This window comes from Corylus avellana, chromosome ca9 (assembly GCF_901000735.1).
Source record: "Corylus avellana chromosome ca9, CavTom2PMs-1.0".
In the NCBI taxonomy this organism is placed as follows: domain Eukaryota; kingdom Viridiplantae; phylum Streptophyta; class Magnoliopsida; order Fagales; family Betulaceae; genus Corylus; species Corylus avellana.
The window spans coordinates 3,934,678-3,956,363 of NC_081549.1; the positions used below are offsets into that span (position 1 = coordinate 3,934,678).

The following is a 21,686-nucleotide window of genomic DNA, read 5'->3' on the forward strand; positions in this document are numbered from 1 at the left end:
TAACCAATGGCAATGGGCCAACCCTTTTATATCGTGGAGATTGCAGGTTTTCCAACTGCAGGGACATACCAACGTGACTTGTGCATTAAAAAAAAAAAAAAGGTGATATATTCTAAAATCCGCCACGTCACGGAATTTAAATTCCATGGTTTTTTTCTTTCACCGGTGAAAACCCACCACGAGCTAAACGAGGAGCGAATATCTTTTATATATATATATATATATATATATAATTAAACCCCCTTGTGCTTGGAACTTGGAAGCTGGTAGTGGTAGCCCCAACGTTCACTTGCTATTTCTCTATGTTACTTCCAAGCCAAGTAAGCCCCCAATAATTCAAAAACCTAAAAAAGTATTTCATATTTATAGAAAGCGAAAGTACCCAATATCCAAAAACCCTAATTCACAGCTTCCATAGTCGCCGGATAATGGCGCCGGCGGCAGTGGAAATGCGGTCTCCAATCGCCTCCGCACAGCCGACACCCTCCTCCTCGGCTTCCCAGAATCCGAGTTCCAATTATCCGTTCACTTTCGGTGCGATTCCTTCGAGCGATTACGCGGAGGATCAGGGAAGTTCCAACTCTTCGAGCTTTGATGCCGCAACAAAGTGCGATCGCGGTTCTGGTTTTGCTGCAAATGTGGCTCGGACGGGCTCTAGGGCGCGGCCGAGGCTGGTGAAGATGAGGAGGCAGCTGGGGAGTCCGCAGGCGAGGGCGAGGTCGAGGTCGCCGGCGAACGAGGTCGTTTCGGGTTCCAATCCGTTCGGGTCGGATTCGGCTCGAGTGGGCGATGGGGCTAGCACGTTAAATTGGGTTTCGGAGAGTTCCAATGGGGTAAGTAATGGTAGTAGTGCTTGTAAGGGTTTTAGCTTTTCGATTGGTGATGCTCAGTCTGTGAAATTTGAGAGCGTGGGTTTTGTGTTTGGTGCTAATCGAAGTGCTTTCGATGCAAATTTGGGGTCTGTGGTGGGAGGGACTGGTGAAAGTGCGGTAAATTCGAGTAGTGGAGATGGGGGGAAGGTGAAAGTTGAGAGTGGAAGAGAGTCTGGGAAGATTGAGAATTTGGGTTTTGTGTTTGATGCCAAGCAGAGTAGTTTTGCATCGAATTCGTTTGAGGAAAAGAGACTTTCCGGTGAAAATGCGGGAAAATCGGTGGTTGGTGATGAGGGGAATGTGGAAGCAGAGTCTGAATTAGAGTATGGGAAGTTTGACGATCTTGGTTTTATGTTTGGTGCTGGTCAGAGTAATATGGCTTCAAATTCGAACACAGTAAAGAGAGAATATGGTGAACGGGTAGATAAATTGGGTTCTGAGGATGCTGGGAAAATGAAATTGGAGACTGAAACTGAGTTTGGGAAGCATGATAATGTTGGTTATGTGTTTGGTGTTACTCAGAGTGATCTGCCATCAAATTTGAATTTGGGAAAGGGAGGTTCTGGTGGGAATTCGGAAAAGCCGGATTATGATGGGGATAAAATGAATACGGAGACTGAAACAGTGACTGTGAAACGTGCTGATCAGAGTGAATTGGGGTCGACTTCAATCTCTGGAAAGAGAGAATGTAGTAGAAATGCGAGTGTAATGGACAGTGAAAATGGTGGCATGTTGAAAGCTGAAAATGAAGCTGAGTTCGGGAAGCGTGTTGATATGGGTTTTGTTTTTGGCGGTAGTTGGTTTAATTCCGTGTCAAAGAACTTGGAAAAGAGGGAATCTGCTCAAATTTTGGGAAAATTGGGTACTGAGGACGGGGTTAAGGTGAAAGTGGAAAGTGGAGCAGAGTCCGGCAAAGTGAAAGATACTGTTGTTAACTTCGATAGCGATGGTGATAGGAGCTCGAATAATAATTGTGAGAAGGAAGTTTTTGTATTTGGAAGTGGCAGTAAGAAAGAATCCAGTTTCAATGAATGCATGGCAGCTAAGTGCCCAAGTGAAATCGAGTTGAATGGTAAATTTTTTGGAAATTGCAAAAACATTGAAGCTCAGGTCGGTGATTTGGGTTCTGATGTTGAAGGCAAGGGAAAATCTGTATTTGGAAGTACTAGTAACGTGGCACGCTTCTGTAGCACAAGTCCCTTATTTGAACTTCCAGATGAAATGAGGAAAATGAAAATTGATGATTCTGAGAATGTTGATGGTACTCACAAGACTAAAAATTTAGGTCAGAACTCATGTGCCAATCATGGGGCTGCTTCCATGTTTGAAAGAAGGGAAAAGGCTTCTGGCTCATTTAACAAAAGTTCAGCAACTGGTGCTTCTATTGGAATTTCTAGTTCCAAAGAGTTTGCATTTCAGGCAGGTCTCATTAAGGATTTTGATATGGGCCAATTTCCTCAAGGTCAAATAAATGATGATACACAATGGAATGCATCTGCTGCACCATCTTCATTTTCATCAATTGATCTTGACTGCCAACCAAATGGTAGTGTTTCTGAAATACCTTTCGTAGGTGGACTTGAAAATAAGGATGGGAATTGTTTTGCAAGCATTCCAGATGGATCAGGGGCGTCCTTTACAGCCTTCAGCCAACCAAAATGGGATCCTTCTTGCTTTGAAGGAAATCTGTTTCCTGAAGTAAACAAAAAAGTGGAATTCGTAGGGAAGGGTCGGTCTATCAAGGATAAAAGATCAAAGAAAATGAGGGGAAAATTAAAGCCACCATCCTTAAGTAAGCAAAAGCTGGGGCAAGATCATGTGCTAAAGGAATCCAGTTCCCAAGAAAACCCTGACTCAGCCGGATGCTACTCACCCATGGATTTTTCTCCATATCAGGAAACTGGTGCAACTAATCCATATACAAGGGAAGCTTCCTTGACTCCAGAAGAGTTCTCCTACATAGATACTGATTTTGCACCTTCTGCCCTGCATTCAACAGTTCCAAATGACGCCAAAGATGAAGATTTGGCTGCTGCAGAAGGATTAGATATCAATAGAAGTGGTCACAAATCTAGGGAGCAGAACGAGGAGAACCTTTGTTATCACGATGGAAGGTCTTTTTCTGGAGCTGAAACAACCTGCTCTAGTTCTAAAACTGAGAAATTCTGCTGCAGCGGTGGTGCTGGTGTTACATCAACAGAAGTTAGAAGTGATTTTACTTCAAACATGGAGAGACAAGAAAATAATGGTGGAACACAGTTTCATTTTGTTTCTATGAAGGAGAAATTATTTACATTTTCTTCATCATCCTCTCCACAAGGTAGTTTATCAGCAACCACCAAGCGTCAACATAGAAAGAAAAGTAGGGGTAAAGTTGGCCGGCACTCATCTGTTATCACTCCTAGTACAGATGTTAACACTCAGGCATCTTCGGTCCAATTGTCACCAACGACTAGCACTTCTTCACAGTTTGATACAGTGGATAAATCTGAAGCACATGAACAGTTCAAGCAAGGACATGTCACTTTCTCTGATGCCATTCAAGAAATCTGTGAGAAGTTTCGACTCAGGTGCTGCTTGCATCATGAATAACCAGTTTTTGCTTCATTATATCAAACCACTTCGAATATTTTTCTGATCATATTTTATTGAGAATTGGTTGTGCTGCTTTGATCTATATTTTTTTTTGCCTTATAAAAATATTCATTTTTTATTTATGTGTGCAACTATTTGATTTGCATCAGGGGAAACCAGGCTTATAAAAATCGGGAGCTGTCTAAAGCAGAGGATTTATACACACAGGGAATAATTTCTGTCCCATCTAGAGAAAGATTGGGATGCTGCCTTAAACCACTTTTGCTCTGCTATAGCAATCGTGCAACTACACGAATGCGTCTTGAAAGAATAAGGGAAGCTTTAGGGGACTGTGTGATGGCTACCGCACTAGATCCCAACTTTCTCAAAGTACAAATGAGAGCTGCAAAGTAAGACTTTGATTTGTGTAATTTCAAATTGTGAGTACAACTTGAATAGCTCTGGATCCATGCAGCAATATTTACTAATTTCTTAGGAGCAAAAGATTTACTTTCAATTGAATAATATGCCATAGCAAAATGTACCACAAGTTATTTTAGGCCATAGTTATTTTATTTAATACTAAGATGTTAGGAGTGGTTGTTATTTACAAGTTTGGGTTAGAATTAATCATTTGGATCTTGTTTGAACCATGTAGAAACAAATTAGATATGAAATAACAATCGATGAAACTAGCTATACATAAGAACATTGAATTTGGTACGAGAAGGATGGATGTAAGGGCTGAATTTTTGTACCCCTTTCTGCTTTCTTCATTTTTTAAGAAGGCATTGTATATATCCTCTCAATATGTGTTTTTTGTTCCCATAGTTGTCACCTTATGCTTGGAGAAGTGGAAGATGCACTACAGTGTTTTAATAAGTGCTTGGAATCAGGCCCTGGTGTTTGCTTGGATCGGAAATTCATAATAGAGGCTGCTGATGGTCTTCAAAAGGCTCAGGTACCACATTTCTTTCCTGCTATATTGGTAACACAATATTGTTGGTTACGATACCTCATTTGAAAAAGAACGTGGATATTAATTATACCCACATTTGTGGATATTAATTATACCCACATTTTTTGCAGATGAATCTTTACCAATGTTTTAATAAGATGTATTGTGGTCTTGCCTTTTGACTTAAGTTTGGCAATATTTTCTTCATAATGGATTTAAAATTCCATGGTTTCCCTAGTTTTGTGTTGGCACGCAAATTGAATGCTTTGAAAATGGGTTTGAAAAAATGGATTGAAGAGATATTTAGCAATGTTGGGAAGTGGGAAAAGGATTTAGTGGATGGTATTTGAAAGCTTGAAATCATTGCAGAAGGTAGACCCTTAATTGCAGATGAAAGGTTGAGAAAAGAGTCAAACAGACAGCAATAGCCTCTTTAAAATGTTCAGTGGCCTACTGTTCTCTACATTGAGAATAGTCATAGGAGAATGATATGTTTCTCAAGGATTCATGATTTATGCTGTACTCAGTGGTAGATTTTAAAGGATGCTTGCCTTGTATTTTATGGATTACGTTACTATGCATTACACTTCCTTTTTTAAATGATTAATCCTTTGGTAATCTTATTTTGTTAGAGATATGCTATGTTTTTCTTCTGCAAGGAATTTTTCTGCATTTCTGTGCCTACTGGTTGAATAGTGCGCTGACTAATGATGTGTGTTTTGTTACCTGCAGAAAGTGGCCGAGCATACAAATCGTTCTGCCAAACTTTTGGAACAGAGAACTTCTGATGCTGCTCTTAGTGCCTTAGAAATAATTGCTGAGGCCTTGTCAATCAGTTTATACTCAGAAAAATTACTTGAAATGAAAGTGGAGGCTCTGTTTATGGTCTGTATGGCTCAATTACTTTTGCACTCATCTATTATTGTTATCAAGTCACTCAATCATTTGATTATACAGTAGTTGATAACTGCTGTTTGTTTAAGTGTTTATTTTTTATAAGCCTCAAGTTCTGGTCTAAGCATTGGCTCTGTTATTTGGTGGGATTTTGCAGTTGCGGAAGTATGAAGAGGCAATTCAGCTGTGTGAGCAGAGTCTTCCTTTTGCTGAAAAGAATTTTGCTTCACCGAGCACTGTAGATGTGGATGGTTCTGGGTGTGAGAGTTACTCTGTGGTTAGACTGTGGAGGTGGTACCTGATATCCAAGTGCTACTTTCACTTGGGAAGACTTGAGGCCGCTCTTGATTTACTTCAGAAGCTAGAACAAGTGGGATCTATTAAAGACAAGTAATGAACAATCTTTATGAAGCAGTTTATTTTTCCACTTTCCAATTTAATCAGTACGTTTCTTTCTTTTACTAGCTTTGAGGTTTCTGATACTTATTTTAACTATGTAGGTATGGAATTAAGAATTTGGAGTCGTCAATATCATTAGCTGTCACTATACGTGAACTTTTACTCTGCAAGGTATTCCATCTCTCTATATGTTCATTTTCTCACTTAGATACTGAATTCCTTTAATTTGACTTCATACTTACTATTTCTTCATTATTGTGTGTTTCATTACTGTTGCTACTTAAATTATGAAGCATGCGATTCAAAACAATTGCTGCTTAATGAAACTGATGAAGGAAACTGTATTAACTAGAACTATTTTTTTTCTTCTTTTCTTTTTAGGTTTTCCTTTTGTTCTTTTTCTTTTTCCAGAGGAACACAAGAACCATATCATGTAAAAGTAATAATTAGCTTTAGCTCATTAGCTCATACAAACAGGAGACTGGTGAGTACATGCTTGTATATCCCCCATCAAATAAATTGTTTCATTATTAATAGTGATTGATAATGACAAGAGTACAAGGTCGACAATGTGTTTTGACTAGTTCTTATTCTGTGATTGGCTCATCACTTTCCAGAAGATGGAAGAGTAGAAATCTTAGGATCCTAGCCCTTGAAGAAATGAAGCATTAGAAAAAAGAACATTCAGAATATTCTCCCCCTAGTGTGTGGTGACTATGATGCAGAACAGTTGTTAGCAAGCAAAATACAAGCAACAGTTTTCTAGTTGGTGATGGTCTTGCTTCTAATATATTCCTTTGTTTTCTTGAGGTCAGGGACTTAAGTCGTGGAGGAATTTTTATCTGTTTATTCAATGATGTTATAAATGATAGGGATTCGGGATCTCACAGCAAATGAGAAGTCATTTTTGTTGCCTGTGTAATGAGATGCAATTCTTTAAATCAGAAGCTTATAGTGCGGGTTGTGGTCTGGTGAGCGGTAATGCTTTTGCTGATTTATGTAGCGCCCAAGTCCTTTTTATTGGTGATTTGTGTTGAATCAACAGTTCCGTCTCCCATAGACTACTAAGCAAGGCAGAGTACAACCAACCATGTGCCCCCTTTGAGCACCACCCACCTTTTGGGACTGCTGAAGACTTGTCCCAAAAGAAAAGAAAAGTATACACTTCACACTGCAGAAGGCTCTTTATGATCAAAGAGTCAATAATCAGCTACTCTAGTATATTTATAAGGAGAGAAGGAAAAACAGAGGAAGTGATTCTATGGATTTTTTTAATATAAGTAAATTCAATTGTATTATAAGGTACAAAGGTGTGCAACTCAAGAAGACAGAGTATAAAAGGGACACCCAATTAGGGAGAAGAAGAGACACAAATCTAGAAATTCTAGAAAAGTAGAGAAGCAAGAATTGTTGAGAGCAACCATTCACGCATAAAGAGTTTTGAACACCGAAGATTTTAACTCTGCTACTGTTCTCTCAGAATTTTCAAATTTTTTGGCATTGTGTTCTCTCCAAATGCACCACGTCAACCAAAGAGGAACCATCCTTCAAACATCTAGGCAACGGTGGCTACCACATTGCCCCTCCAACTAGCCAACAACCCCACCACCCATTGAGGTATGTCCCACTTTACCCCAAAAAGATTGAACACTAATAATACCCACAAACCTTTAGGTACCTTGCAGTGAAGCAGAAGATGGTCAATGGATTCCCCACTCTTATTGCACATGCAACATCAGCCTATCACAATGACGTGGCTCTTCCTCAAGTTATCTAAGGTCAAAATCTTTTCTAATGTTGTTGTCCAAACAAAGAGAGCCATTCTTGGAGGGGCCTTGTTTCTCCAAATGCTCTTCTAAAGAAAAGGAGAGCCCTGCAGGAGGGCTAAGCGCAAGATAACAAGAACTTCCTCAGCTAATCCAGGGTCAAAATCTCTCATAATGTTGCTGTCCAAACAAAGAAAGCCACTCTTGGAGGGGCCTTGTTTCTCCGAATGCTCTTCCAAGGAAAAAGAGAGCCAGCAGGAGGGCTAAGCGCAAGATAACAAAGAACTAACCTCGAACGATCACCATTTGGAAGGGGTCAAATAGATTCTATCCTCACCACCTGGACTCATCCTGAATGAATACAATAGATTAAAGAAGGAAAATACCATCTCCACCTATCAATCATGCACTGGTTTGATGAAAGTGATATATTCATTAGAAACATATGGTTTGCCATCAAAGCCTCCTTAAAATGAGCTATATTAAACAACACCGGGAAAGATGCCTTCAAGGTCTGATCACCTCACCAAACATCTTGCCAAAACCTGATCTTAGACCCATATGGAAACACATCTCCTATTTAAAGAATTGACTCTTTCGCTATCATCTAGGGTATTTTTGTCAATCAATCTTCGCATTAAGGAGTTCGTGCTTGTATATATAATGTATGTATAGGATTGAATGGATTACTATCTTCCTTTTTGTGTCGTGGCTCTTGATTTGCTCAGACATTTTATTGGTAAATGAATTTTGTATCACATGGATCAATTATTTATGAATTTGCATTCTTCCTGCTGCATTTATTCATTTGCTTGAGAATTCTTGAGACTAACATCCATTCATTTTATGATTGTTGAAACTAACAGAATGCCGGGAATGAAGCATTTCGATCCAGGAAGTATACTGAGGCAGTAGAGCACTATACCATTGCTTTATCTAGCAATGTTGAATCACGTCCTTTTGCTGCAATCTGTCTCTGCAATCGTGCTGCAGCACACCAAGCTTTGGGCCAAACTTCTGATGCTATTGCAGATTGCAGTCTTGCCATAGCGCTTGATGGAAATTATGCTAAGGTATGCCTTTGAATGCGTATTCTGTGGCAGGCTAGCACATGTATAATTTTTTTTTTTTTTTTTTCTTTTTGTTTTGATTACTTTCTTTAATGAAATGAAAAGAATTCTCGACTGCATCTTTTTGATTTAGTTGGCCTTTTTGTTTATTTATTTTTGTCTTTTTGGACTACTGATTAATAATAAGCTGTAGGCCCTAGTACATTACAGACACCTGTACAATTGAGAGGAGCTTAATAATCGTTTCTGTTCCTTTCCTTTCCCGTCTTCATTTTAGTCTTCCATTCCTTTATGAACTCCCAAACATACTTTTAGAGGATTGCACAATTAACCACATTTGAATCTTTTTGTTTCGTATAGCATTCATTGTTGATGTTCTATAACTTCTCTCTTCAGACATTGCCCATATGAGAAAGGAATGTCCGGCTAAAAGAGTAGGCTTAGGGCCTCAGGCCTACTGATTTCAAGGAAATTCATTCCCTTCATAGTGCTTCCATGTCATTTGTATTTATCTTATTGTGACATTTTCTACAGACTCTGACTTCTCTGTTAAATTTTACCCTCCATCCATTGCAATATTAGTTTATCTTCTTAACTAGAAGACAAAAAAAAAATGCAATACATGAAACATGAAGTTATTATTTTGAAGTTGTTTGTTTCGTGTCTTGACTTTTGTTTTCACCCAATCTTAATTCAGCATCAAGTTGTAGATTTGATGTGCAAGTCATGTCCCATACCCATCCTAGCATGTAACATTCTTTTCTAAGTGGTCATACTGTCCTACTTAATTTTAATGATTGTGCCGTATTTATGATTTCTTGTTCTTGTAAAAGTTAGTTTATAACTGTATTGTCAAATAGTTTTTTTCACATTAGTTAGTTCTTTGTCATTATTTTTGTGCCTGAGCACCTCCTATTATGCAGGCTGTTTCTAGAAGAGCCACCCTACATGAGATGATCCGAGATTACAGACAAGCAGCTAGTGACCTCCAGCGACTACTATCCATTCTTCAAGATCAATCTAGTGAGAAAGCCAAACAGTCTGGCACACCAGGTAGCAGCATAAGAGAATTAAGGCAAGCTCAACGGCGTCTGCCTTTGATGGAAGAAGAAGCTAAAAAGGATATTCCCTTGGATTTCTATCTGATTTTGTAAGTTTTTCATTTCATTTGGAGCCTTCAGAACTTAGGAGCTTAATAATCGTTTTGCTGTGTAGTAATTGCATGTTTCAAGCTTCTAAGTTATTTATTACTTGAAAATCTCAAATGCCAGGGGAATTAAACCGTCTGACTCAGCATCTGATATCAAGAAGGCATACCGAAAGGCAGCTCTCAAACATCATCCAGACAAGGTTTAAAGCTTTTTGTGATCTTCATAATAGTTTAATAATTATTTGAATTCCATACTTTTTACTCATCTTAGGAGGTTTTTCATAATCTTGGATTATATTTTTGGTGGGTTTTAGGCTGGCCAGTTCCTGGCAAGAAGTGAAAGTGGAGATGAGGGGCAACTCTGGAAGGAAATCTCCCAGGAGGTTAACAAGGATGCTGATAGGCTTTTTAAAATGATTGGAGAGGCATATGCAGTACTTTCAGACCCCACTAAGGTTTGCCACCCACATGATGATCAAAACTTGAGAAGTTTTTATGCTTTATTGCACTATATATTTCCAGCATTATTAATCCCAAGAGGTTGGCTCAAGTGGTAAGAGCCTTGGTCTTTGTGGTAGTCCATGAGGTCTAAGGTTTGAATCCCCTTGAGTGCAAACAATTCTTTGAGGCCGGCCCCACCTAATCCGTGTGGAGGGGGCTCTTTACATGGGTCCGAGGCTTACCTATCAGGGGTGGGTACACGAAGTGGTCCTGCCTTAGAGGTTTCTCGTTATCAAAAAAAATTATTTCCAGCATTATTTCTATTCAGGACTACAGCGATTCCATCCTTGTTACATGTTTTGCTTGACATGTGTGTGCGTTTGTTTGTTTGTATATTTATGTATTCTTTCATTTTCTATTAAAAAATTAAGGATAGACATTAATATGACCGCTTAAAAGTTAAACCTCAATTCAAATCTACCGTGGGCACACGTAAGCAGACCCATTTATTCCCTGTGACATGTAATCTATATACTTTCTAAGTAGAAGCTCTTGAATAACAGGACAGTTAGTACCATCCTGTGTTTCTAAAGCAGAAATAATTTTTTGTCGAATAGTGGTTGGGAAAACTTTCAAGTCTGAAGGGCAAAATCATTTGATCAGTGTGATTATGACACCAAAAATCTCTTCTTTTGGACATCTATGGTGATGGATATTGATAAATTTAATCTTTCTGTTAACAGCGCTCAGAATATGATCTTGAAGAGGATATGAGGAAAGCCCCAAAGGAAAGCCACAGAAGCAGCAACTATAGAAGAACTTCAGATTTTCACAGCTCCCCATTTCAAAGAAGCAGCAACAGACGAAACTGGCAGGAGAATTGGAAGACATATGGAAATTCAAATTTTCGATGGTGAGAATGAACTGCAAGAGGCATATTTTTCAACTGACTGGGTCATGGCAGCTTACAGCTGGCCCAAGTTACACAAAGGATCTATGGAAATGACTGGCTACTGATCTAGTCAGGTATTTAACAGATGAATAATGCACTTTGTTAGAAGTGACTGTGCCCATTGGTCTAAGAGAGATAAGTGTTATGTGCATTTTGCAGTTTTGCACTTTAGGATTCTATATAATCTAAAGAGTCGCAAGGAATAATCAGAAAGCACAGGGAGTTTTGGTCCCGATATGCTGGCGACATTCATACATGTAATTTACTACTTTGAAAAGGAAAATGCCTTGACACTTCATCAATGCCCTTCAACCAGTGCTAATTATGGAGGAAGTTGGAGCTATGTGGTATTTCATCAATTTTGACAGAGAAACAGGAGTCCATATGAAATTGTAATCTTTTGTGTCGTACTTACAAATGTTACAGATGCTTATTTATAGAAGAAGATGCATGCTTAGTTGTTGTAACCTTAAAGCTTTCATCTTTTGGGAATGCATGATAAGAAACAAAATGATGAATATCGAATTTTATGATTATTTTTGCCGTCTTGTCATGGGACAAGGATGAGGGAATCCAGTTGGTTATATTTATAAGGGCAAAATTGTCTTTTCAATTTCTTGAACAATTTTACCCTTAAAATAATACTAATTGGATCCCTTAGTTGACCTGGAGACGATCCAAATTCCTTGTTCATGTACCCTTTGCCTTAGATTTGGGGATGCTTTTTGAAAGATGATCTTATAAAATGTTGCTAGTAAGAACCTGAGAATTATCTGAGTTGGCTGGTAAATTTTGATTAGGTTCAAGTTTTGGGAGAAAGATTCTTTGCAATTTGGCTATCTGAATTGTGCGAGGGGTTGTAGGATTTACTTATCTCAAACAAGTGGGTTTTGCAATTTCACTGTTTGTAAGGTTGTTCGAATAATTGAAAGGAATTTTGATCTTGAAAGCCTCTTTGCCGAGAAGCAGCCATACCTATCTGATATATATATATATATATATATATATATATATATATATTGCGTGAAGGGCGTTTCTAATATACCTATTGACGAAAAACAATTTTTTAGAGTAAGAAGAAAGCCATTGGTGATAAATAGTACAGTTTTGACGCGAGGGAGGATCGTTGCCTCGTTGGTGGTCTAGCAACTGGTGGCTAGGTATTGTATTATTTGCACTGTAATTTTTGTTTTTAGCCTGTTGTTCAGGAGCTTACTCTGTTTTCGGTATTTTGATCCTTGTAGCCCTTTTCCCAATTTGCTTTAAAAAAAAAAAAAAAAACGGTGGCTATGGTGGCCTTAGCACTATTGCTCCCATGGCATTGGAATTATGTGGCAGATCATGTAGATTATGAGATGGATTTTTCTTACGGACATAATTTTCCTCTAAACTGGATTGGAGAAAATTTCTCCAACACGCTCTATTAAACTAATATATATTTTTATAACATGTGATTCTCACGTGCATTTTAAAAACAAATGTCAATTTAATGGGTTTGAAGGAAATTTTGAAGAAAATTGTCCATTTCTATTGTTTAATAAAAAAAGGATTGGTCCCTAAGAATCAGCACAATCGACTGAGATCACACCTAATGAAGCAAAAATCGCTAGTTCGAATCCTCCTCCCTCTCTTGTGCGGACATGTCAAACAAAAATAAATAAATAAATAAGGAATTGAAAGAATTTTCTCCAATCTAGCTTGGAGAAAAAACTTGTCTACCAGGTTTCTCACATTAATGGTTTCTCAAGAACACGAAAAATCTCAAGAATCCAACCTTTAGCAGAATTTCTTCGTCCTCTCTCTGTGGACGTCCGGAACAGGGAAGCAAAAGATGGAGAGAGGGAGAACAATAAAATAAAGGCTCGTGTTATTGGGAAAAAAATAAAATAGAGAACATTTTGTTACAGTACTTATCCAAAGGTAGGCAACCATTGTAGCAAAATAATATGTTTTATTTATATAAGCAGAAGAAGAGAAGCTGATGTACGTAACACTACGGGTGTCTTTTCCAAAAACAAGCAAAAAAAATAATTTCGAGAAACATCATCGTAGATCCAATGTAATTTTCTCTATTATCTATTCATAAGAACAAAATGCGAATTAACCAATTAATCACAGATTCCAGTTGACATAATACCGAACATACTTTCATTTGGATTATAGTCGGACAACTAGGCAGGCAGAAAATTGGGTCCAGCAGTTTTCCATTGTCATAACTGAAGAAAGTATAGAAAAAGAGCAACATCTCTTCAAATCTGAACAAGTTAACAGCAGGCCTTGGGAACAAAAACATATAATTATCTTGCCAGAATTGATAATCTAGTCGTTAACGCGGAGTAATTTGAATCATTCACTCAACCCAAAGGAAAGGAAATCTGGATAACTAGGGAAATGATGAAATAACTTATTTGAAACTTCACTACCAAACTTAACGTGCAGGCTGTGCTGCCTGTGCATGTTCCAGGAGTTGACTGACTAACTTGTAAGTGCGTCCTGAAAGCGCCTTTGTGTGGTCTATTAGCTGCTCATACCTGAGATGTGAAAATTAATTTAAGAGGCAGGTCAAGAAAGAATGATGAGGGAACAAATTTGAGTAGAAAAAACTTGAGAAAACGCTACATTAAGGATAATTATGTATCAATTTTAAATATCTAGCACTTACACGTTGGGATGATTGGGTTCCATAATGACAGTTCCCAAGTGTGAATCAATCTTGGCATCAAGCTTTGAGCCCCGGATCAGATTCACAATCCATCTCTCAGCCTCCTCATAATTCAAATTCAATTTGTCAGCAAGCACTCTGCCACAAAAGCAATCTCAATTCAAATTCAACACAATTGGTATGCTCTTGATGATGGATTCAGTAATGCCACAAAATGCAAGAAAAGTGACAATTTCAGACATCTTTGCAAAGTAAGCCAACCATAAACATCTTAATCAAATATACTTTTAACAACTCAAACAGAGCTTCAGTGGTGAGAAGCCATTAATGTCGCAATTCTAATATGTGATCCAAACAAATACACATCGAGCAAATTCTACAGTCAAAGTTCATTTTAAAGTCATCTCAAAAGAGGAGCTCAACATAGATTTGATGTGTTTCAGTTAAATAACTCATTACTCAGATTATATAAATTCTCATTTCTCAAAATCTAGTTTGGAAGTTAACTTTTTAACATAGAATTAATGCGTTTCAGTTAATAGATTCATCACTCATATTCTATATTTTCATTTCTCTAAATCTGATTTGGAAGTGAATTTCCTCTGCAAAATCCATCAGAAGCTGGAAGCCTTTTCAGAAAACTCGACATGTAAAGAATGACCTGATGTCAACAATTGTGTAAAAGATAAAGATAAGACATCAACAAAAAAGGAAGAAGCAAGATTGCTGGGATATATTTCAAACCCCTTCCCCAAAAACAATTAAAATATTTTTAATATGTAAAAAAGTTTATATTTCCATATATGATACTGCAGAATACAATATCAAAGAGCAGGTACATACGCCATGTCAATTCGCTGATGTATTCGGCAGTAGGTCTCAAAGATAAATAGGCGTGCATTTTCAAGGAACTCATCTCGTAGTGGTACAGTAGAAAAGTTTCCTTCTTCAACTCGTTTGCCAAGGAAGGGATCATTCAATATTACCTACATTGTCATAATGGGTTAGCATAATTTAAACCTAAGCTATAACTAAAATATTACCAAGTAATGCTATTCAAGGGAAGGGATACGAGATGCTATTCATGGTATTACTACTAGAGTAATGCTACTCTTACAAAAATTTTGTTCACAAACATTGTACACCTTTGATTATGAAAAGTCAGTTCAGAAGTCAAAATGTGATCTGACAGTATAAATGAGATCAACTTTGAGAAATGTTAGAGAGTTTGCAAAAGTGATATTAGTCTTACAACTAACTACTTTCAAGTAGCAATACAGGTACACTTAAAAGAAGATTTTGACCTGCATACTTCTAAGGGACAACTTCAGAAAAATTAAAAATATCCAAAAATAGCCTGGAAGTCCCAAATAAACACCAAAAATAAAAAATTTGATCCTTACATTCTCATTGGGCAAACCCAGCCACTCAAGGTATGGGAAATGCCTTACTTTTATTTTTCTTGAAAATTAAGGTATAGGAAACTTACTTCTTCACACTCCTTCATCTTCTTTTGAGCCCCATCAAAGTCATAATTGACATACACACATGCTAAAAATTCTGTAATGGGATCTTTGTAAGAGTGTTGCTCTTGCTGAATAACCTTTATAAATTCTTTGAATTGAGGTCTCCTCCTTTTGTTGACAATGAATGCAGTGGCTAAGTAGCGTAAAAGATGGGGAGCACTTGTTTGAATGGCATTAAGATACCTGACATAAGAACATCCCATATTCTTAGATTAGGCTTAATGAAAAAATCTGAATTTAGCAGATATACAACAAAAGTCGACAAATATGCAAAGGGTGGAATAGAAACTGAAAATCAAACCAAAAGCATAAGTTCTTAAGCATCAGCCGATGCAAAATGTGCATGTTAGAAGCTCTCAATTGGGAAGCATAAAACTAATGCCAAAGATTATCCTTGACCAACCATGCAACATCCTAGGTGAAATCATATCTGTTGGTTCTCCACTTATGACTGTCAAGCCATGTGAACCAAAAGAAAAAAAGCAAGGCACTTATAGAGATCCAACTGCTTAAACTCCATATTTTTCAGAAGTTGATATTCCACTATAAACTAGGCATGTATTAAGCAGGAAGTACAAATGTCAAATAACTGATCATAAGATGGAAGAAAAGATAGAAAATAAATAACCATATTCTATAGCAAAGCCAGTACTGTGTTTTTTTCTTTTTCCATAATTGTGATCCCAAGTTGTCTAACTGGAAAAAACAAGCAAATCCAAAAGAAAGACTAGAGAAAAGTAAGAAGATAATGAACAAAATAACACAGACTTGTTTTATGAATTACATACAGGCGATGATAAGGATTGAGAAAATAATAGGGTATTACAATTTACAAAGAGCCAAAGCGATGATTGAATTATTATAGGGATATTGACAATCTTCAAAGTTCATAGTTTGGGGGACTAGCAGGGGGAGTATTTAACAAAAATTAGAGTTGGGTACTATAAAGCAAGCAATTTTTCAAAACCAGCTAAATAGAATAGAAACTGTCAAGTCCAGAAGGCATACTTATCCTGATTAAACAGGTCAATGATCTGTGTTCTTCCATTGTCATGGTTGAAAAAGATGAATAGACCCCAGTGCATTAACCATATTCTACTTTGCACCTGATTCATTGGTGATGCAAAATTCTGCAAGAAAAAAAAAATCACCATTGCTAAACATATCTTCACTGAAACATTAAAAAAACTGAGTGCATACCATGAAGAAGTGGAATATGAAAAAAAAAAAAAAAAACCTTTGAGTCAATTATCTCTTTCAACCGATTAAGCTCTTCAAGAGCAATATCCCAATTTTGCATTAAAATCTCAGCTGCAAGCTTTCCCCACAATGCACTCAGACTCCTCTCACTATTTGTGCATAAAGCCCTATACTGATACAGATAATCAGCAGCACCAGAGTAGTTTCCACATTCAAACTGAAATTTGGCGTACTGATATAAAGCCTCTATCTGCTCTGTTCCAATCTGGTAAGAAAAAATCATCAACCATAGGTTAAAATTCAAGCAGAAGTGGGACCTATTAAAAAAAAAAAAAAATTCAAGCAGAAGAGGGGAATGTTCAATGTTCTAGGTGCCAAACTAATACAATGCATCTAAAATATCTTTGGCCAATTTCACAACAGTTCACCGATATCTCTCATTCATTTTGCACATAATTTCTAATTTTCCAACATACGCAATGCACCACTTGTCAACACACTTCAATTACCCACAAAATAAAATATTTCCATTAGACCCAAATACTAAACAAATATAACCAAACATCCCATCGAATCCAATACTACTAATAAGAATGTTAAACCCACAACCAAAACCTCCTTAAAAATAAATAAATAACGAATCAATTAGATTAGACCTGGTATCGTTCACTGAGCATTTGGAGATTGTACTGCTTATCAGATCTTAGCTCCTGCACTGCATTTGGGTTCTGCAAAAAAGTGACAAGAGGTGCAGCCGCCTCCTCAAGCGCCTTGAGCCTCCCCACCACCTCCGCCCTCCTGTCCACCATATCTACGCAGATTGAAATCACACACACAAACACAAACCTCTAAGAACCAGACGACCATATACTCATATAAATAGATACCAAAAATTCCTATAGAGAAGAACAGGAAGAGACCTTGGGGGACCTCTTCAGCATGATAGAGACTCTTGTGGATATCCATAGCGTAGTCGACCATGTTGGTCTTGTTGAGAAGCTCGATCTTCGACTTGAGGATCTGCTCGTCCTCGTGAAGACGGCGCTCCTGGAGAAACTCTAATATCGGGAACACTAGGTGCCGGTCCAAGTGCGGCGCAATCCGCGGAGTGAGGTCATAGCTCGCCATGCCTTTGCTCTCTCTTGCTAAGGTTTTACAAACCGAATTGTGAGTTCTAACTTTACAAGTTTTAGTTATCTATCATGAGCAAACACACACGTGTATATATTTATATATGGAGTAATTCTACAAGTCCTTTTTATGTTCCTTTTGTGTTATTTCAAAACTGATGTGTCTTTTAAAATATCATTAAATTTGTGATAAATTACTATTAGATTTTGATATTTTAAAAGCTACAAGACCAACAAAAAAATAAAAACATGAGAATGACATTTAGCTATATATATACCAATGTTTTTTATGGGTGTTTTATTGGGCTTTCATATATTAGTAATACCAACAGTTATTTTAAAGATAAACAATTGGAAGACTTTTCAAATTATAGGAAAACATACATAAGGATTGAGTTGAATTGAACAACACTTTAGATGGTTGTTCGAGCTTAGCTTAACTAAAAGGGACAAATGTAAGATTAATCTTTGTGGTTGTGCTGATTTGTAATTAGCCATGTCATATTTAAAAGAACAAAAAGGTCCTTACATTCAACTTCCGTCAAAAAAAATTTATATAAACCGTCAAATGCTCACTTCAGCATCAATCATATTACTACATATGTCACCCATAATAAAAAATATAGAATATAACAATTAAAATTTAAAAAAACTAAAAACTAAAAACTAAAAACTAAAACTAAAAAAGAGTAGTCAAGCCATCCAAATGGGAGGTGGCCAAACCACCCCCTCTGAGCATATTTGAGGGTGATTTCGCTACCCCAAATGGACAATACATTAGACTTAGAATTGTTCACAGTGCGGTTTGATTAGCTTTTCTCTATAACTTGGAAGTTTTAAAATAAATCGGTTTAGGGCTTATATGATCATTGTTGTTAGTATTTTTTCAGATGTAAAGTGGAATTTTTTTCTTTCTAAATCATACTTTCTGATTTCTTAACTATATACAACTTGAACATGCAAATCTTGGCTACATTTAGAAAGTGAAAGAAATCCAAATTACTAATTCACTAGATAAGCCATGTGAAGTATGTGTTGAGACCAGAATCACTAAGAAGCCATGTAAATAAATAAATTAAGATAAACCGAATTACAAGATTTAATACACATTGATTTTATGTGATAATCAGGGGCGGAGGGAGGTCAAATGCCCCCCTCACCTCCCAAAAATTCCGCTTACCTGCTGTATAAATTTTCTGGATGCCCTCGTCGCCCACCCTCAGACGTTCATCAAGGAATTTACGCTCAGCCGCCAACGTTTTCCTTCTTCTGAAACTGTTGGTGTTTGGTGGTAAGGAGATACTAGATAGGTCACGAAGCTTGAAGAAGGAAGATGGGAAGATGGCTTCTTTTTTTTTTTTTGCAAAACGCAACGTTTAGGTAAAGAAAAACGCACCGTTTGGGGTAAAAATTGGGCTAAAAAATGATTGGTTTGGGGCCCAAATTACTTTTTTGGGGTAAAATAGCTTATTGAACAAAAAAAAAAAAAAAAAAAATTGGCCCATCAATTAACACAACAAGAATCCACCATACATAAGTTCTACCAAAAAAAAATTTCTTATCGGTTAATTACTTAACCGATAAAAAAAAAATAGTTATATCGATTAACCGAATCAAACCGACTTCGGTATAAAAATCCTTGACCGATTACTGACCGACTTCTAGTGGTAGGCAGTTTGTGTCGGTTCAATCGCAGTCGATAGGCGGTAAACGGTTAATCTGTCCACCTCTAGCTGAGATACTTAAAGGGCACAATTGACATCAGTTGGTCATAATGTGGTTTTCATACTATATTAGAAAGATCTTGTGATGTTAATTGGATTTATGATTTAGATGGGTTAAAGCCTACCAATGGCTATGTGTTTACTTTGATTGGAGAGATTATCTCTTGAAAGTCTAAAAAATAGACTTGCGTAGCAAGATCGATCTTGCTACTAGCTTAGCCCCGAGGCTAAGCTAGTTGCATTGGAAAATGTTGAAATTGGAGTTGAGTGTCTAAGAAGCTTACGGATTAATTTTCCTTTAATATGCTAACTAGGGCTGGCAAAACAGGCAACCGGGTAGACACGATTAGGACCCGTTAAGACCCGCGACCCAATTACCCGAGACACGAACACGACCCGTTTAGCTAAACGGGTTAGCGGGTCTAACACGATTATAACACGAAAAATATCCGGGTAACCTGACATGACCCACTTAACCCGTTTAGCATAACCGGGTCATATCAGGTAGACACGACCCGACTAGTGCGCTAAACAGGTAGCACGACCCGACCCGATCCGTTAAAAAAAAAAAAAAACCTTAATCAAAATTGGAAAAAAAATAATTTAATAAAGGAATCTCTTGGGCCAAAGGACTAGTCAAATTTATCCTAACTGTCCAAGAAGAATAAAAAGTTTTAAAAGAGAATGTTTTAATATATAAATAATGATTTAAAAGAGAATGTTTTAATATATAGACCCACATAGAAAAAGTAACAGAAAAACAAGGAATAGGCCAATGAAGTGAAGTCGTGAGTGACTCAGTAAGTGTTAGGGTTAACTTAGTTAGAACTTAGACATAGGTTTTTTTTAAAAAAAAAATTAAATGGGTATGGCGGGTCACCCGAGACTCGGCTGACCCGCAAGACCCATTTATTAAATGTGTCTGGCGTGTCGACCACCCGCCATACTCCAATTTAATCGTGTCTTAATTGGGTAGACCCGATTAAGACCCGAACCTGATAAGCCCAAACTCAATACCTGTTAACTTTGTGTCGGGTTCACGGATCGTGTCAAAATTGCCAACCCTAATGCTAACCTAGTTTTACTTGTGCGTGTTTATTATGATTGCTAGGCTGCCATAGCTTGAGCTAAGAGCAAGATCTATAATAAGAAAAATCGACATATTCAATTAAGGCACAATGTTGTGAGACGGCTTATTGATAATGGTATAATGTCTATGAACTTTCTAAGGTAAGAAATGAACCTTTTTTGTTTTTTTTCTTTTTTTTTTTTCCTGAGAGGTAAGAAAGGAACTTGGCAGATCCTTTGACAAGCTATTGGCAAGAGGGCTAGTGAGTGAATATCGAAGGGGATGTGATACCCAAATAATGACATTGTGAATCTTTGACAAGCTATTGGTAAGAAGGTTGGTGAGTGAACATCGATGGGGATGTGATGCCCAAATAATGACATTGTGAATCTTTGACAAGCTATTGGCAAGAAGGCTGGTGAGTGAATATTGAGGGGGATGTGATACCCAAATAATGACATTGTGAATTTGTGATGGATACCTAACTTCCATGATTGGAAATCTCATGAATCAGGTTTAATGGAAAATGAAATGGCAAGTGATCATGGTAAGGTGATGTCATTCTATGTTTATCTACTATCTTGATGAGAACATTAGTGATGAGTCTATCACTATGGTATAAGATAGTATAAGATGCATAATGGTTAATGATGAGTTTAAAATTTCTAATGGGTCCATAGTCTATACATGTTGTGATATAGTGTACTCTGCAGACACTCCTGATGAATGTCACCTATGTAAGAGTACATGTGGTATTGTCTCCTATGAGACTAGGGAGTGTCTTTAGTGCACTTATAAAACTCAGGGGCGTGTAGCTTGTATAAGGCACCAACCAGCTATAGAACAACCCAAACGTGGATGAAGTTATGTGAGTGATAAGTTTGGTCAACTTGTGAATTTGGTTAAAAAAGTTTAACTCTACTACGATTCATTAAGTTCTTACTTATTTATTTTATGTGCTGTTAAAACCTTCGGGTGCGACATCAATGCATGCTTTGAATCTTCTTCTATTCCAATGTTTATAAGATGCGGAAGATTGTTGTAGTTTACGTGTTTTACAAACACATTTTGAGGGAATAGGATCCTTTCCAATCCATAATGGACTAGAGAATATCTAGTTCATGGCCGAAATTTCTTTTTAGAAATCTTAAAGCCACAAATAAGACATCTACGCCACTACAAAAAAAAAAAATAATAAAATAATATTTCAGATTAAAAAAAAAAATTAAAAATTAATTAATAAAAAAATAAGGGGTGGCCAGCCACCCCATCTTGGCCATAGGGGGTGGCCGGACCACC

The 21,686-nt window shown here is 37.2% G+C and overlaps 2 protein-coding genes across 3 annotated transcripts; one reads left to right on the forward strand and one right to left on the reverse strand.

Annotated features, from left to right (window-relative positions):
- Window positions 1-228: 228 nt before the first annotated feature.
- Window positions 229-11,543, forward strand: LOC132191470 (uncharacterized). Its single transcript, XM_059606496.1, has 12 exons — window positions 229-3,442; window positions 3,617-3,856; window positions 4,278-4,407; window positions 5,137-5,289; window positions 5,456-5,688; window positions 5,799-5,868; window positions 8,330-8,536; window positions 9,457-9,683; window positions 9,805-9,883; window positions 9,998-10,138; window positions 10,868-11,150; window positions 11,236-11,543. The coding sequence occupies exons 1-11, from the start codon at window positions 429-431 to the stop codon at window positions 11,039-11,041; spliced, it is 4,668 nt and encodes a 1,555-aa protein (XP_059462479.1). The 5' UTR covers window positions 229-428; the 3' UTR covers window positions 11,042-11,150; window positions 11,236-11,543.
- Window positions 11,544-13,201: 1,658 nt separating this feature from the next.
- On the reverse strand, window positions 13,202-18,934 carry LOC132192316 (eukaryotic translation initiation factor 3 subunit E). Of its 2 annotated transcripts, none has more exons than XM_059607614.1 (9): window positions 18,775-18,934; window positions 17,385-17,605; window positions 17,121-17,275; window positions 16,502-16,729; window positions 16,273-16,394; window positions 15,228-15,447; window positions 14,582-14,724; window positions 13,739-13,876; window positions 13,202-13,607 (listed from the first exon to the last, which is right to left on the reverse strand). In XM_059607614.1, the coding sequence occupies exons 2-9, from the start codon at window positions 17,590-17,592 to the stop codon at window positions 13,505-13,507; spliced, it is 1,317 nt and encodes a 438-aa protein (XP_059463597.1). In that variant the 5' UTR covers window positions 17,593-17,605; window positions 18,775-18,934; the 3' UTR covers window positions 13,202-13,504. The 2 variants fall into 2 exon arrangements, with proteins under 2 accessions (XP_059463597.1, XP_059463596.1); XM_059607613.1 differs by having other exon boundaries at window positions 17,385-17,609.
- Between the last annotated feature and the right edge of the window lie 2,752 nt (window positions 18,935-21,686).

Bases quoted from the DNA above. Each gene is read 5' to 3' on its own strand.
- LOC132191470 (XM_059606496.1), top strand. From the start codon at position 429: ATGGCGCCGGCGGCAGTGGAAATGCGGTCTCCAATCGCCTCCGCACAG. The intron at 3,443-3,616 runs GTGCTGCTTGCA...GATTTGCATCAG, and splicing joins TGTGAGAAGTTTCGACTCAG to GGGAAACCAGGCTTATAAAA. The intron at 5,869-8,329 runs GTATTCCATCTC...TGAAACTAACAG, and splicing joins GTGAACTTTTACTCTGCAAG to AATGCCGGGAATGAAGCATT.
- LOC132192316 (XM_059607614.1), bottom strand. From the start codon at position 17,592: ATGGCGAGCTATGACCTCACTCCGCGGATTGCGCCGCACTTGGACCGG. The intron at 17,276-17,384 runs GTCTCTTCCTGT...CAATCTGCGTAG, and splicing joins TGCTGAAGAGGTCCCCCAAG to ATATGGTGGACAGGAGGGCG. The intron at 13,608-13,738 runs GTAAGTGCTAGA...TTCACATCTCAG, and splicing joins GAACCCAATCATCCCAACGT to GTATGAGCAGCTAATAGACC.